The 15,182-nt window shown below is 47.1% G+C and overlaps 1 protein-coding gene across 2 annotated transcripts in view; it reads right to left on the reverse strand.

Annotated features, from left to right (window-relative positions):
- Positions 1-15,182, reverse strand: part of IGF1R (insulin like growth factor 1 receptor) — a 300,734-nt gene that overhangs the window by 19,831 nt on the left and 265,721 nt on the right. For both annotated transcript variants that reach the window (XM_060005499.1, XM_060005498.1), the window contains 7 exons: positions 13,550-13,833; positions 12,112-12,248; positions 11,478-11,637; positions 7,734-7,836; positions 7,128-7,198; positions 3,033-3,262; positions 2,657-2,767 (listed from right to left, as the gene is read on the reverse strand). In XM_060005499.1, coding sequence (XP_059861482.1) covers positions 2,657-2,767; positions 3,033-3,262; positions 7,128-7,198; positions 7,734-7,836; positions 11,478-11,637; positions 12,112-12,248; positions 13,550-13,833 — 1,096 coding nt within the window. The remainder of the gene's footprint in view (positions 1-2,656; positions 2,768-3,032; positions 3,263-7,127; positions 7,199-7,733; positions 7,837-11,477; positions 11,638-12,111; positions 12,249-13,549; positions 13,834-15,182) is intronic.

Genomic DNA, 15,182 nt, shown 5'->3' on the forward strand with positions numbered 1-15,182 from the left:
AAGCCAAAACTACCCCCTTCCTTTACAAAGGGGCCTTGCTTAGAGGAGCCTTTTTCCCTCAGGACCTAACATTCCCTTTAACCTTTTCAGGGCTTTAGATATGCATGGTACACCAGGAAATTGGCAGGTAAAATGTTAACTTTATGTTCATAATACTTAAGTTGTGGAATATTAAGTTAGGCGCTTATTAGAAGTGGCGCTTCATAATATTAATATGAAAAACAGAATCAAAAAAAGGAACCTGACTTTAAGTATTGAAGGAGAGGGCTGACATTCTGTCAGTTCATGGTGCTAATACTGACATTCTTTCAGACATCTTAGAAAACAGAAATATTTAACTTGCTTAGAACTACTTAAGACGCGTATACACAAGCATCCGCATTTAGTGAGGGAAATGAATGAATCTTCACTGGGGGAAGATGCCAAGTAGAATATAATGAAACCACAGGATAAGCATACGTATTTTTATACTTGACATGGGTTAGAAAGAACAACTTTAAATCTGACAAATCTAAAAGTGAATTTTTGGGGGGGCTTCCCTGGTGGCGCAGTGGTTAAGAATCCGCCTGCCAATGCAGGGGACACGGGTCCGAGCCCTGGTCCGGGAGGATCCCACATGCCGCGGAGCAACTAAGCCCGTGCGCCACAACTACTGAGCGTGTGCTCTAGAGCCTGTGTGCCACAACTCCTGAAGACCGGGCGCCTAGAGCCTGTGCTCTGCAACAAGAGAAGCCACTGCAATGAGAAGCCCACGCACCGCAACGAAGAGTAGCCCCTGCTCACCGCAACTAGAGAAAGCCTGTGTGCAGCAACAAAGACCCAATGCAGCCAAAAATAAATAAATTTTTTTTTAAAGTTAATTTTTCATCTGAAAAGGACTTTAGTAGTCATCTTGCCCAACCCTCTTATTTTACACATAAGGAAACCAAGGCCCAGAGCCTGAAGCAGCCACCTGAGGACGCAGACAGGTAGTGGCAGAGCCAGGACTAGGGCTATGTGTTGCAAATTTTTATTCTGTGCCTGAAACTGGGTACGAAGGAAGTAAGTGCTTCAGACTTTTCAGAGGTGCCATAAATGAATCTGATAAGAAACATACTGCCACATCTCCAGTTACCCAGCTGATAAAGCTTTTCTCCTTTGTGCTGGCTTGTGTATTACAAAGTGAGCTGGGAAAAGGCACTAAGATCCAGGGGAGCTGGGGACCCACACTGGGCAGAGCAGAGGGTGGGTGTGTTGCAAACCGCCCTGCTCAGGGCCTCAGTCCACACCGGGCCTCGCGGACCTTGCAGAACCACATGCATCATCTGCTGTGAGTAAAGGAAGCAACGTGTAATAAACAAGTGCTTGGAACAAAAATTAAGGAACTACTACTTGGGAGATGATTAAGTTGCCAATTAAAAGAAGAAAACAAAAGATTAAGCTCAAACAGAGAAAGGCTACAGACATTCAAGAGGGGTAGAGAAAGGGGAGGATCCCAGGCACAAAAGCACACCCAAAGCTTCCTCAACAGGCAGCAAAGTCAGGGTCCAAGTGAGGACTTGAGACCCACCAAGGCAGCCAAGCGAAAGGCAGATGTTGCTGGTATCACTTCTAAGTGTTTATCTCCCAGTTTACTCTTAAAAGTCGTTCCTCCAGGGCTTCCCTGGTGGCGCAGTGGTTGAGGGTCCGCCTGCCAATGCAGGGGACACGGGTTCGTGCCCCGGTCTGGGAAGATCCCACATGCCGTGGAGCAGCTGGGCCCTTGAGCCATGGCCCCTGAGCCTGCGCGTCCGGAGCCTGTGCTCCGCAACGGGAGAGGCCACAACAGTGAGAGGCCCGCGTACCGCAAAAAAAAAAAAAAAAAAAGTCACTCCTCTAAATGTTACAAAGCTGGGTTCAATGGGGAGACACCAGGGTAACACAAATTGATATTTTTTTGATACTAAGTAGAAATCACTGTGCAGCTGAGGTGATGATCATTCAGAAGCTCAAGCAAGACACTGATTCCGGATAAAGCCTGAAATGTGGATGCAGGGCTTGAGAAATGGGGCTCCCTCGGCTCAAAGGCTCAGATTGCCCACAGGAGGGGAAGGGGCACACGTCAGGTGGGGGCCTGTGAGTGAGTGGGTGTCTGCGCACAGAGTTGGGAGGGAAACCACCGGGCACAAGAATCAAGTCAACCTGACAGTGAACTCTGACAAGCACGACACTGAGCTACACTGGGTCTGGGATGGACAGGAAACATAATGGGCTAGATGGGGATCCACTAAGAACCAAACAAGAGAAAGCCGGTCCAGGAGAGAAGGCAGTGGAGGAGACAGGCACTCCTGGCTGGGGTGGGGGGCAGGAAAGGCTCCAGGGAGGGAGCAGCGCAGACATGGTCTGTGGGTGGGAGTCAGAGAGAGACGGTGGTAGAGGAGGTGACTGGGGGTGGAGGGAATGATGTAGCAGCAAAAGCACACAGGGGTTTGAGTAATAGGGTACCTGCGGACTGGCAAGTGCCTCTCACAAAAGATCCAGGTCTCTCTCTAGTCAGGGAACTCCTTCATATACAGGACCAAGAACCAAGCACGGGGCAAGAAAAGTGAAAGGATTTAAGGACGCAGTATCTTCCGGGGGAAGGTTCTAAAGGAAAGGGAACAGTTAACATGGGATGTCAGTGAAAATCAAAACTGACCTCCATTTCTGGCCTCAGAGACCGGAGATAACTTTTGAGGTCCCCCCGGGTCATCAGTTCCATGATGACCAGCGTCGGCTGGCCCTGGGATACCACGCCCAGCAAGCGCACCTGTGAGGAAGGACAGAGAGAAGGGCTCAGAGGGTGAGGGCTGCCCACGACTGCGGCTCCCCCACCGCTGGGACCATCTGGCCCAGAGCAGAGCCCATACGATGGGCCACTGGGGCTCACGGGCCAGCCCTGCATCACATCCAGAACCTTCGTGTGCACAGTGTCTAAAGGAACAGTGGGGTGATGGGGGGGATCCCTACAGAAGACAGGGCGAGACAGCAAACCCGCAAGTGTGCTCCCCAACACATGGGGGCCCTTCTCTTACCACGTGGTGACAGTTGAACTCCTTCATCACCGAGGCCTCGTTGAGAAACTCAATCCTCTCGCGCATGCTGGCGGCCTCGTTCACCGTCTTAATGGCCACCCTGGTCTCAGGCTCATCCTTGACCACGCCCTTGGCGACACCTTCGTAAACCATCCCGAACGAGCCCTGTCCCAGCTCCCGGCTCATGGTGATCTTCTCCCGGGCGACCTCCCACTCGTCAGGCACGTACACTGGGGAAGAAGAGGCCAGAACTGAAACAACGTGCTTTGGGCAAACTCCAGGCGAAAGAGGGCAAGATGCCACTTCCTAGAACCCACGGAGGAGAACATCGGGAGACAAGGATATGGCTTGTTCTGGAATCTCCCACAGGCTGTGGATTTCAGCAAGGCCACTGTACAGTCAAACACTAAAATTTCAAGTCCTCAAGGAGTTCTAGATAATTCAAAGATACCAACAGCATATAAGAACCAGAAAGTCGTCCAATTTGAGATGTTGCTATAAGTATAAAATTCATGCTGGATTTCAAAAAATAATGTAAATATTTTTTACTGACTGCATATTAAAACATAATATTTTGGATACACTGAGTTAAAGAAAACCTTATCAACATGTATTTCACCTGTTTCTTTTTCCTATTTTATATGTGGCTACTAGAAAAATTTCAGGTTTCTTATGGGACTGGCCCTATATTTCCATTGGTAGCTCTGCTCTAGTCTGGACAGTTTCTCTGGCCTTGCCAGAGACCCTGGAGGGATGAATGAGGTACGGAAGCAACTGAGCTCTGGCACCGAGGGGCAGTCAGTGGTGACCAGCATGGAGGGACAGCTGATGAGAAGGACCTCCCCAGGGCTTAGGCCTGGGGCCTGTGAACTCAGAGACCTCCCACCACTGGGGTGAGGGGCTGGGGGGGTGGGGCTTGGTAATGACTAAGCCTGAATATGATTTCCTGTCCAGCCTATGCTTCTGGTCAGATTCAATTTGGTTTAAGTAAATAAATAAATAATTCTAGGCAGGAGGAAGGAGAAAGAAAGAGGGAAAGGAAGAAGGGAGGAAAGAAAGAAAACAAAACAGAAGATTCATCCTACCACTCTGATGGGTAGGCGAGAACTAAAATAAAATCAACCTGTTCTACAGCTCCGTAAGAAATTTCAATCATTATCATATTCTTCTAATGCTGTGTGCTTACGTCCTTGCCTGAGAGGGGAACCCTTGGCATGCTCCACTGGTAGGAAAGAGGTGGTCCTGGCTTAGAAATGCAGAAGGACTGAGAACCTGGAATGGCTTCTGTTTGCCTTTAGGCTTTCAGATGTTAACCGTGGGCCTGTAGCTGGATGTAAGAGAAGCAGTGGATTGACAGCTATATTCCGACACCCCCAAGTCCCAGGTATCTACCTTTAAGTGATATCTTAAAGCAAAGATGCCTATAAATTAGGCCCAGGAGATACCACCAATTTACACCTCTAAGGAATTTCCAATATGGACTATGTTAATCAATCTAGAATTTTCTTTCACATACATTTTTGTATTTCATAGTACGTATGTATGTGTTCAGGAATTTCACAAATGGAATTACAACCTCCATATGGCTTAGACAGTTTATAGCCCTGAAGAAGGGGCTGATGCTCACTTAGGAGAGTCAGTATGCAAGACAACCCAGTAGATAAGACTCTTCCTGATACCCCTCAGAAAGTATAAAGAGACACTGTATATATCCATTTATCTCTGAAAATCCAGGCTTGCTTTTAATCAGAATTAACGATGTAACACACCATGAAACATGGAGTTAAAACCAATCACATTCATTCCCTGGGAGGTAGCTGATTCAACCCAATAGCTCTGACTTTAGCCAGCAGTCCTAAGCCCTGCCAGGCAGGAGAGGTTTACGTGCACAATGTTATCAGCGTTTCCCTGGAGGGGATTTTCAGTGTACTCTGGAGAATGGTGACATGCAGATTAGCTTTTGGAGAGAGAAGTTTTTAAAGCATTTTTGAACTGCAATGTCATTTTGTTGCCCCTTGAGGAAACTAGCTATAAGATGCTTGTCAAAAGGCTGAATAAATTAAGTTCAAATAAGGTGACAGTCTTCCTACCTGTTGGCCTGGGTGACAATAAGTTTTGTTTGTTTGTTTTGTTTTTAAAGAATCAAGAAATATTATGAAGGCACTCTGGAAAGACACAAAATTTGAATTCAAATCGCCGTTAGAGTCTGATATGATTGTATTTGTGCTCTCTCTAAACTTCCTGGATCCTTCACAGTCAAAGCTACAAATGCCAATCTTCTTGCTTTATTTCAAAACTGAGCAGATTTTTGCAGTAGCCTTACTCCACACTGATAGAGCGGGAAGTGGACTTGCATTTTCCTTATAAATTCCATTAAGTGTGTAATGACTCCTCACCTTACTTGATTAAAAAAAAACCTATTATTTATTCAAACAATGCATAAAAATCGTCTTGCCTTTTTATTTTAAAGAAAAAGAACCTCTCCACAAGTAACTACTCTTTTAAGTTTGGTGTGTATCCTTCCAGAACATTCTCTGAGCCTTATATGTACACACACACACACATACATACAGACATGTAGGTGTGTGTGTACATATATATGTCTTTTAAAAATACAACTTTGTGGGCTTCCCTGGTGGCGCGGTGGTTGAGAGTTCGCCTGCCGATGCAGGGGACACGGGTTCGTGCCCCGATCCGGGAGGATCCCACATGCCGCGGAGCGGCTGGGACAGTGAGCCATGGCCGCTGAGCCTGGGCGTCCGGAGGCTGTGCTCCGCAACGGGAGGGACCACAGCGGTGAGAGGCCCGCGTACCACACACACACACACACACACACAAAAATACAACTTTGTGAGACCTTTATATAAAGAAGAAGAATGTCCTCATTATTCTACACTTGATTCACATTCAGAGGAGTCTGCTTTTGATTGGCTTTATTGTAAACACAATTTGAATTAGAAATTATTAAAGAAATCACATTAATAAAACTTTACACACTTATAAAGTGCTTTTAAATTGTTTTCTCATTTGAGGATGAGCAATTAGAATAATCATGACTCTTTATTTCACGTCTCCTGCACACACACTTCCACTTCTGAAGCATGAGCGAGGCAAACGTGTTTTCTAAATACATCCAGCTGATTCCATGCACTTATTTATTCACTTGACAAACCCTGGCCAGCTGCTCCTGTGGGCCAGCTTGCCGGTCTCCCCAGCCCCCAGGACTTCACAGTCCTTCCCCACAGTGACTGCATCACATGTCAGCAAGATGCCAGGGGCTGCCTCATCCTGATTTCTCAACTGCCTAGTTCTGTGACCAGGGTGAGTTTCCCCTCTGAGCCTCGTTACCCACTGACAGACAGATGAGCATCAGACAACCCATCCTATAGGGATGCAGGGATCAAATGGGATGGCATTTGTGAACGTCTCTAGCAAACTGCCAGTTAGTGGTACCCAGTGACCAATGTCTCACCCTGACTTACTTTGAAAAGTTAGGATTTTGGCAAACTTGGAAGACAAGACAGCAAATAAGGAAAAAAAACCTTCCAAGTCAGACCATCTCAGACGTTTAACTAAATGGCTCTCATGAGTTACTACCAGAGGGAATGTGAACAGGCCATGAGGGTAAGAATCGTGAAGACCCCAGTCAGGAGGGAATGAACAGAAAATCTCCAATATACAAAAATCAGAGAAGCCGTAGTGATCAAAGACAATTATAATGACATGAAACTCAAGCTCAAACTAGTTTAAAAGGACTGTTTTGTCAGCTGCAGCATATCTTCCAACTAGATGTTGACAATTATACAGATTTTTTCATCCTAGCATAAAATTTCAAGCAATTAAATAAATGGATTACTGTGCTGGCCACATTCATCTCTGAAGCCCATTTTTCCTTGGGGCAGCCCAGACAGTCCCAGAATTTTTGACATATTCAGTGAACTGCTCAAAACATTGGTTTAAAAAAAAGTGTTAATGAAGATGGATCTGAGGCCAAAGGTCCCTCAAAATAATGCAAGCCTCTTCCCCTGAATTCGTAACACTCCCCAAAGCTCCTGAGCTGGGACCCCAGACAGTGACTGTAGTTTAGAAGCTTACCATCGGCTGCACTGAAGTACTCCGGGTTCACAGAGGCATACAACACTCCGTTCCCCAGCCTGCTGTTATTTCTGTCAAAAAGGATGAAATTCAGGTTAGAAAATAAAATCCCCACATACTTTTATATATATTTTCATCTTTGTTACCTCAGTTTTATTTGTTCTGATTCATTAAGGACCGGGAAGGGGTAGTGGAGGTACTGTCAGGACAGCTCCACCACACTTGCTAACGCCTCTTTTGGCTTCTTCAACGGCCTCAAATTAGAGCTTTTTAAGAAACATTTGTTTCTTTACTTTGTTGGAAATTGAAAGGCTTATTTGATGTACAGGGTTAAAATATCATGTTTGAAAAAGCTTTGCACAAGCAGCGTTATCTGTGATGGGACAACCAGTGTGGGGATGATCCAGACTCCAAAGAAAAAGTCTTTTTCTGTTGTTGAATCATTAGAAAATATTCTCTTTTTTCTGTACATTTGATTGGAAAATCAGGTTTTCTGATCCATAAGATAATTCCTCAAACTTCTCAAAAAGTTCATCTTAACTTGGGTTCAAATCATCAAACCAGTCAGACACAGAAAGTATCTGAACTTTTCACCAAGTCACTCACCTTTTTCTATGGAAGACGTACAGCATTATAACCAACCCTCCTACTATCAGCAGAACGGCAATGGGCAGAGCAATGATCAGATGGATGAAGTTTTCATACGTTGCTGCAGAAACAAATGGGAAACAAGAAAATGTCATGAGGTGAACAAACTGCTCATGTCCTTTGTTTATATTGAGCTGGAAGTATGGGGAAAAAAATCCTTGAGAATTCCTTTATTGCCTATCATGAACTAGGAGTTCTGAAGGTAAACAGTATTGTACATAAAAGAGAAAAAAAACAAACCCTGAGTTATTTGTAAAAAGATTAAATAAGTGCCGATGGAGGAGTAAAGTCATTTTTATTTTCGAAGTACAGTGTATTCTGAAATAATAGTTCAAATGATGGATTCAAGTAAAATAATCTTTGTATAGTTTGATAACTATTGGTGGAATTGCATACATTTGCTAAAAAAGAGAATAGATTCTTATGTATTATAGTGCTCAAGCTGTACTGACTTTTATCTGTCTTAGGACAGTTCCACAGACAATTAAAAAAAACCAAAAGTAACTGGATGGCACCCCTTGCCAAAGCTGCTCTGAATACGCCCCAAACATCAGCGTCTATAGTTCCAAGCCTGAGATCACAGAGCTCCTGCCTGCTCATCACCATCCGCAGCTCTTACATGACAGATGGCAGGCTGGATGCTGATCTACACACTTGAAAATTCTGTCAGATGCTGGTAATCAGCATGTCCATAGGTAGCATAACAACCAGACAAGTGGACCACACATGCTGCAAGGATGCAGGGAGGAAGGGAGAGGGGAAGGGAGTCGGGGGAAGCTCGCCAAGCACAGAGGATGGTTGGAAATGATACTGGAGAGAAACCAGGGCCAGCTCCTAAGGGGCCTTGTCCAAGCTAAGCACTCTGAACTTCATTCTGCAGATTAAGCGGAACCAGTGAGAGCTCTCCAGCCCCACAGTGAACTGGTGGGATTTGTGTGGGAGAGATGGCTGTGCCTGAGGATAGCCTGGAAGGGCTGGCAGCGGCGAGGAGACCCTGCCCTGTCTGGGGCAGCGGGTGGGGGGGTGCCCTGGGCATGTTCTGCATCACCCAGCTCAGACCTCACCAAGGAATCACTGCTCCTTGTCTATGAATGAGAAAGCCTCACAGAGATAAACTGAGCTCCCCAGGGTCACACATGCAGCTGGCTGGCCATGACCTAGGGATTGGAACCCAGGCTTCCGGCGCCTCTGGCTCATATTTTCCCTACGAAGCAAGCGCCCTGGAGGCTCTGAGCTGAGGCGGTGGTGGTGGCTACAGAGGCTGGATTCCAGAGGTATTTCAGAGGCAGAATCAATGAGATGTGGGTTTGAATAAGAAATGGGTGGCAGGAGTGAAGGAAAGGGGAGGGGTGGCTGTGAGGTTCCTGGCTTGGGTGGTGGGTGGATTACGGGGTCACGGACTGAGCTGAGGAACAAAGGATGGAGAGAGATTTTGAAGGTAGCAACTGTGATTCTGGTTTTGTGCACGAGGCGTCTGAATTGCCTGTGGGACACCCACGTATGTGGAAATGAAGTTGGAACTCACTGGGGACCAAGTTACATCTATTGTAGATCACCCATCAATGATTATTCTGCCACTAAACACTACTATTATTATTACTCTGTGAGGACTATTAAAGCTATTTTAATTTTTTAAATTAAAGATATTTTTATCAAATAGCTCTAAAAATGGATACAGGCTCCTGCATTTCCTAATTCTTAAAAATACTTGCAAATTAACAGGGACTTTGGGAAGCTAGTGGAGTTTCTTTTTTGCCCCCGAGGATTATTTCTTCTATCTCTATCACTTATACTACTGGTCAAGTTGTATCCTATTCTTTTTGAGTTTCACATTTCAACGGGGACATGGAAAAAGTGGAACACATCCAGAGAAGAAAAAAATGACCGAATGGCTAGAAAATTGTTCTGTGAGACTGGGCTACAAGAAAAGGCCCCAAACCTGAGATTATTTAGTCTGGAGAAGAAAAGCCTAAGGAGTAATTTAATAGTATTCAAGCACATGAAGGGTTCCTAAAAGGAGAGCAGTTGCCAGAAAGCTTCCAAAGCTTCCATCTCCTCTGAGGATTGAACAGGAGGAAGGGAGACTCAACCACAGCAGGAGAGAATCTTGTCTGACACAAGGAAAAACTGCCCAACGGTAAAGCAGGCACGCAGATTTAATTTCCCCATGGTGTATGCCAACTCCTGCTGGAAAGACGCCATCAGAGCGGCTCTTGGGTTTCCCACTGGCTCCCGGCACTCACAGGGTTAAAAACGCGGGAGCAATGGCAGAGAGGAACCTGTCATCTCTGCAGATAAGCCAAGGTCACTGAACCCCAGAAGCCAATGCTGCTGTTTCAAAGAACACAGCATCACGCTAGACCTCGAAACCTAGGCTCTGTTCCTAAGGGATGGATGTGGAGAGGGGAGGAGAGGAGAAGAGAGAAAACAAGCCACTTCTTCGGGGAGGGCTCTGGGAATATTGTGAAAGTTCCAGCGCTGGAGTGTGTGGCACTAGCCAACTGGAAGAGTAGGTAAAATGGACCACATGGAGAATTCAGACTATTTGAGATGATGGAATTATCTTCTCAAGCATCTGTTTACCCCTCACACAGCGCCAGGCTCATCAAATGCTACCTCAAGGTCTGCAATTCTATCCCTGCACATCCTTCTTTTGGTATCTGTCACTGTGTAGACTTCCAAATACCATGCATGTCTTTGACTAGGCGCTAACCAGGTGGACTGCTGGATTGACTGAATCCTGAATTTAAAAACTCAGACTCCAGACCAGAGTAGCACAGATGTGGACACCAGGAGAAACCAAGGCAGTGGGAATTGCCCACCTGACCCAAAAGTAGCACCACTGAGCAAGGCGGGACTGATTTTTCTCGCGGAAGCAGTCAGGAATAGTGCTATGCCAGATTTGATCCCATTATCTGAACATGAAATAATCTTAAAAGTTTGGTTTCTAATACAAAATAACAGAAACTCAAAATGTAAATAAGGGATATTTATGTCACCAAACGAAAATACTGAATTTTCTTGGCCAAGCAAGTATAGTGCCCTTGTGCTCATACATTTTACAAAACTCACTTTTAAAATCTAAAATCCTCGCCTAGAATGGCCTTCTAAGAATTCTGTCTTGTCGATGGTTTGAGCATAAACTCACCACATGGCCCAGTCTCTGTGCCAAACAGGGACCACTGTGTGCTTTCAAAGTGTGTTGCTGCTTTAAAAGTGCATCTGTTATTTTACCGCTGAGGAGAGACAGGGGTGATGCCTCAGCCTGGGATGCTGTCACCGCGACTCCTGCCCTGGAGCAGGCTGGAGCAGAAGGCCCCCAGGTTTCTGTCACCCTTTAGGATTCTAAGCCCTGAGTTGGAGCCCCAGTCAGCATCCCTGACGAGGCAGGAGGCAGAATGGTCAATTCAATGCTTTGTAAAATGCTTTGGACATAAACCAAGTTGAGAGCACGGGCCCCTTGCTGTCTCCCTCAAAAGAGGGCCTCAGACCATCTCCCTGCCTATCAGACGAGGTAGGGACTCCAGGTGTGGCAGCTCCCCAGCCTGAGCTCCTAGATTAAGTGCTGGCAAAAGTGTGACTCTTCTGAAAGGTGGCCGACAGAAATCAGAAAACCAGAGAGCCAGGATGACGACCCAGGTTTCCCCAGTCCCAGCACCACCTGCTTTCTGTTTTCCCAGCGACTCCCTCCACAAGCCTTACTTTTGGCCTGGACATAGAAGAACACAGGATCAGTCCACGACCCGTTCCCAGAGAGAGAGGTGGCCTGGATCCGGGCCGTGTAGTTCCCCGGGTTGAGCCGGTTTAGCTTGGCCCCTCCATACTTCCTGTACTCCTGTCTGGACACACATTCCCTCTGATCCTGGAGGAAATAAAACATATGTGTCAATTTCCCACAAACACACTGCCTCGCCTCTCGCCTCCCGCCTCCCAGCTAACACTGACCCCAATTTGCAATAAAAGGGAAAACACCCAGGCTTACATTATGGCAGTCCTGCAGTAACTCTAAGCACGCCCGACCTTTAACCAAACCTTCTTTCTTTAACCAAAAAGAGTTCCAGAAGGATTAAGTTATTAAGCCCAATCTCTAGGCTGAAAGATCGTTTTCTGCAAAGAAACAGTTTCTTGAGGGTGAGGATAAGCCAGCTCCTCGCACACTGTGAGAATTCCCCAAAGAGCATAGAGTTGGTAAAAAGACCTGAATCCTCACTGACTTACCTCCTTATTTTACTGTTCAAAGTCTTCAGCTAACCAGGAGGTGCCCTGTGTTGAAGTGTAACACACGCTACACCTGCAACAGAAACGCACCCACACACGGCCGGTGCCCCAGTCTTACCTCGACTTGTGATCCATATTTTATTTCATACATTAAAATCAATCCATTGGGATTCTCAGGTTCTGGCCATTTTAAAAAGATGGAGTTCTCAGGCCTTGGCTCCCAGGTCACTGGCCCAGGAATGTCATCTGCTCCTTCTGCACAACAATTGAAATAGGCGATAAAGTTAGATTCGAGTCCTCAGGGAGGGAGAAAAACACTGGACTAGCCTAAGAACACCCTCCCCAACCCCTCGTGCAGGACTGCGGACAGCGGCCGCAGCAAATCCTCCTGACCTGGCCTTGCACACACAGCAGGGGTTTTGGAACTGGAGCAACCTAATGACCTGTAAGTCTCAAGATGCCACCATACCCTCCCTTCCCCTCAGTCTCCCAACAAAAAAGCCTACTCTCAAGTGCAGGAGGAAAATCTTGGCAAATTGAGTCACTTAGGTCTGCTACTCGGCTTCTATGCGATGCCATCAAACACAAGCATCATCGAAAAGGTGCTGAGTGAGCAGAAGCAGCGGCATCCAGCCTCCAAGCCGGGACCTAGATCCTTCATGCTCTGCATCTGCATGTGGCAGATGCAATTTCTGCGCAGGTGTAAAGGATGGTCCCCGAGCCCGCCTGGGAGGGAGCCGCCAGGAAGCTGGTGCTGAGCGCAAGCTTGCTGCCCTCATCAGCGATTCCTGAAGCTGCCGGGTGAGGCTGGGGTGCCTGCTCTCCTGCTTTTGCTTCTTAAAGCAGTAAGCCAAGTGGTGAGCAATGTCACTGCAAGTTCCAGCTGGGAAACACTGAGAAATCAGCTGGGCTTTCTCTCCTGGGAGGGTGAGGAGACTAAGGCCGGGTAGGCTGGCAGCAGCACGTCGGTGCCAGAACTGCGCCCAGGAGGCCCCGCCCCCAGATTGCAGACACTGTGCTCTGCGCTACCTGCCAGCTCTGCAAGGAGGTGAACCGGGCAGTTCACCCATCCTGAAAGATGGATGTATGGCTGTCTAAGCCACAGGCAGCTTCTAACTTACAAGGGGAAGGTGAAGACCAAACAAGCAGGACAAAAGGCTGCTTGGGAGCGGACCTTGAGGAGCAAAACTCAGTCTGAATCAAGGCAGCTAAATGGGGATTTCACTGAAACTTAAGAACTCAGGAGGGACCTGGCAAGAAAGGGCCATGGGAATGCACAATGCAAACCAAGGAGAAGGAAAAGAGCGGACCCTGCATCGAGCTCCCTGCTCTCGAGTACTTTGTATGGAGAGACCGGGGTGGGAGTGGGGTCATGATGTGTGAACTCCATTCCCTGGGCTGCTGGGCTACCAAGCTGCCTGCAAATGACCACCCGTTCTTTAATAAGCAGGACTGAGACTAAGGGTCATCGCCCTGGGTGTCGGCCTCCGTGTCTACAAATCACAGTCTCCGCTAGGCTGTGAGTCGGGCGTGGGGTGAGCTGGATGACACTGTACCTGCAGGCATGGTTCTTGCAAAGACAAAGTTGGAGGCGCTGCAGCCAAGCTTCTCAGCTTCGTGGTTACAGCTGTGGATATCGATTCGGTACAGAGTAAAAGGCCGGAGGTTGGAGATGACAGTTCTCTCCTTGTTATCCACTCTGCTCTCGAAGAAAGGGTACTCGGTCTCGAGCTCTTCCGGGTCTGTGATGTTGTAGGTGTCCACCACCGTGGTGTTCCTGTTCCGGCTGGACATGGTGGTGTTGGCGACCTGCATGACCTCCCTCCGCTTCCGTTCAGGTCTGCAAGGAAGAGAGAGAGAAATGTGGCTTGTGAGTGAGGGCTTCCACCTCTTTTGTCTTTTCTGTGACTCGAGTCAGAGAAAGAAAAGAAAAATCTTCACCTTGGAATAAAAGGAGCTACTCAACCCCCTTGCATAAGAACCAACAAATAATAATACAGGGATTTCCTTCCTCATTATTTATTTTGCTTTCTCTATGCTGCAAACCTCAGCCTCAACGTGCAACCTGCCCCCTGGCTCCCTGAGTGGTTACTCAATGGTATCTAGAGGCAAACTAACACCTCAGCCCCTCCAGTGGGGAGGCTCAGTAGCACCTGGGCTGTTTCCTCAGAGCTGTTACAGTGGACAGGGTCTGGGGAAGGGAGGCCACCCAGGACGCTGTCGGGAAGGCAGGGGGCCAGCAGAATGGCACGTCCTGATTCTCTGTAAACAGCCGCACGTCCACACCGTGTGACCAGCAGCTAATGTCATGGCCAGCTTTTCCCACACCCACCGATGGGACAAATTACTCCTGTCAGAAAACCTTGTTTACTCTTCAACATCTGTTGATATTTCAGTCACTTAAACCAAACTTTGTGACTTAAACTATAAAGGCAGGGATCAATGAAAGGCACTTGGCACCAGATACTGACTCCAGAAAGGAACTCATGACCTCAGGCTGCCATCCTACTTCAAGACACATGGACGTGGACGGCGAATAGCGTCATACTCAACCTGACTTGACTGGTTTTAAGCTCTAAATAAACTGTTCTTAGAATGAATTGAAAGAAATAAAAATCGTCTTTGGAGAATTTAGTTGTAAAACAGAAAAGCTTCCTTTATGATTTATTCAGCCGTTCTGTTACCCAGACACTCCTTTTACCCAAATTCTGTGGGAAATTGTGTGGACATCAGATGTACGCCTCAGTAGGAGGCGTGAAAAATCCCAAACGTGAGGTTCTTATCAACTGTGGCCCCTCACCATGGGCAAACTAGGATATTATGTCTGTCCTGTGAAATGAAAGGACAGCAAGTGCGACTAGACTTCAGACAGCGGCCATCAAGACCGCGGGGTGGACACACGCATTCATCAGGGGAATGTGGCGTAGAGGAAACTTATTTTGAACTCAACAATGCAAACACAAGGCATTCGTGAAATCTGTGTCACCCACAGCTCTGCCTTCCTATCACCTGATCCTGTGTTCTTGGACTGATGAGGAAAACAGGCACTGTCTTGTAACTATCAACAGAAAGCTAGGGGCTCTTCAGTGAAACCTTTCCAAAGCCTGGACTCACAGCCTGAACCTCGGACAGGTCTTTGGGAAAAGACGGCAACGTAGCCGGCAGCCTCTGCTGGAGAATAAACAGATG

The sequence above is a fragment of the Delphinus delphis genome, chromosome 2, assembly GCF_949987515.2.
Source record: "Delphinus delphis chromosome 2, mDelDel1.2, whole genome shotgun sequence".
NCBI lineage: Eukaryota > Metazoa > Chordata > Mammalia > Artiodactyla > Delphinidae > Delphinus > Delphinus delphis.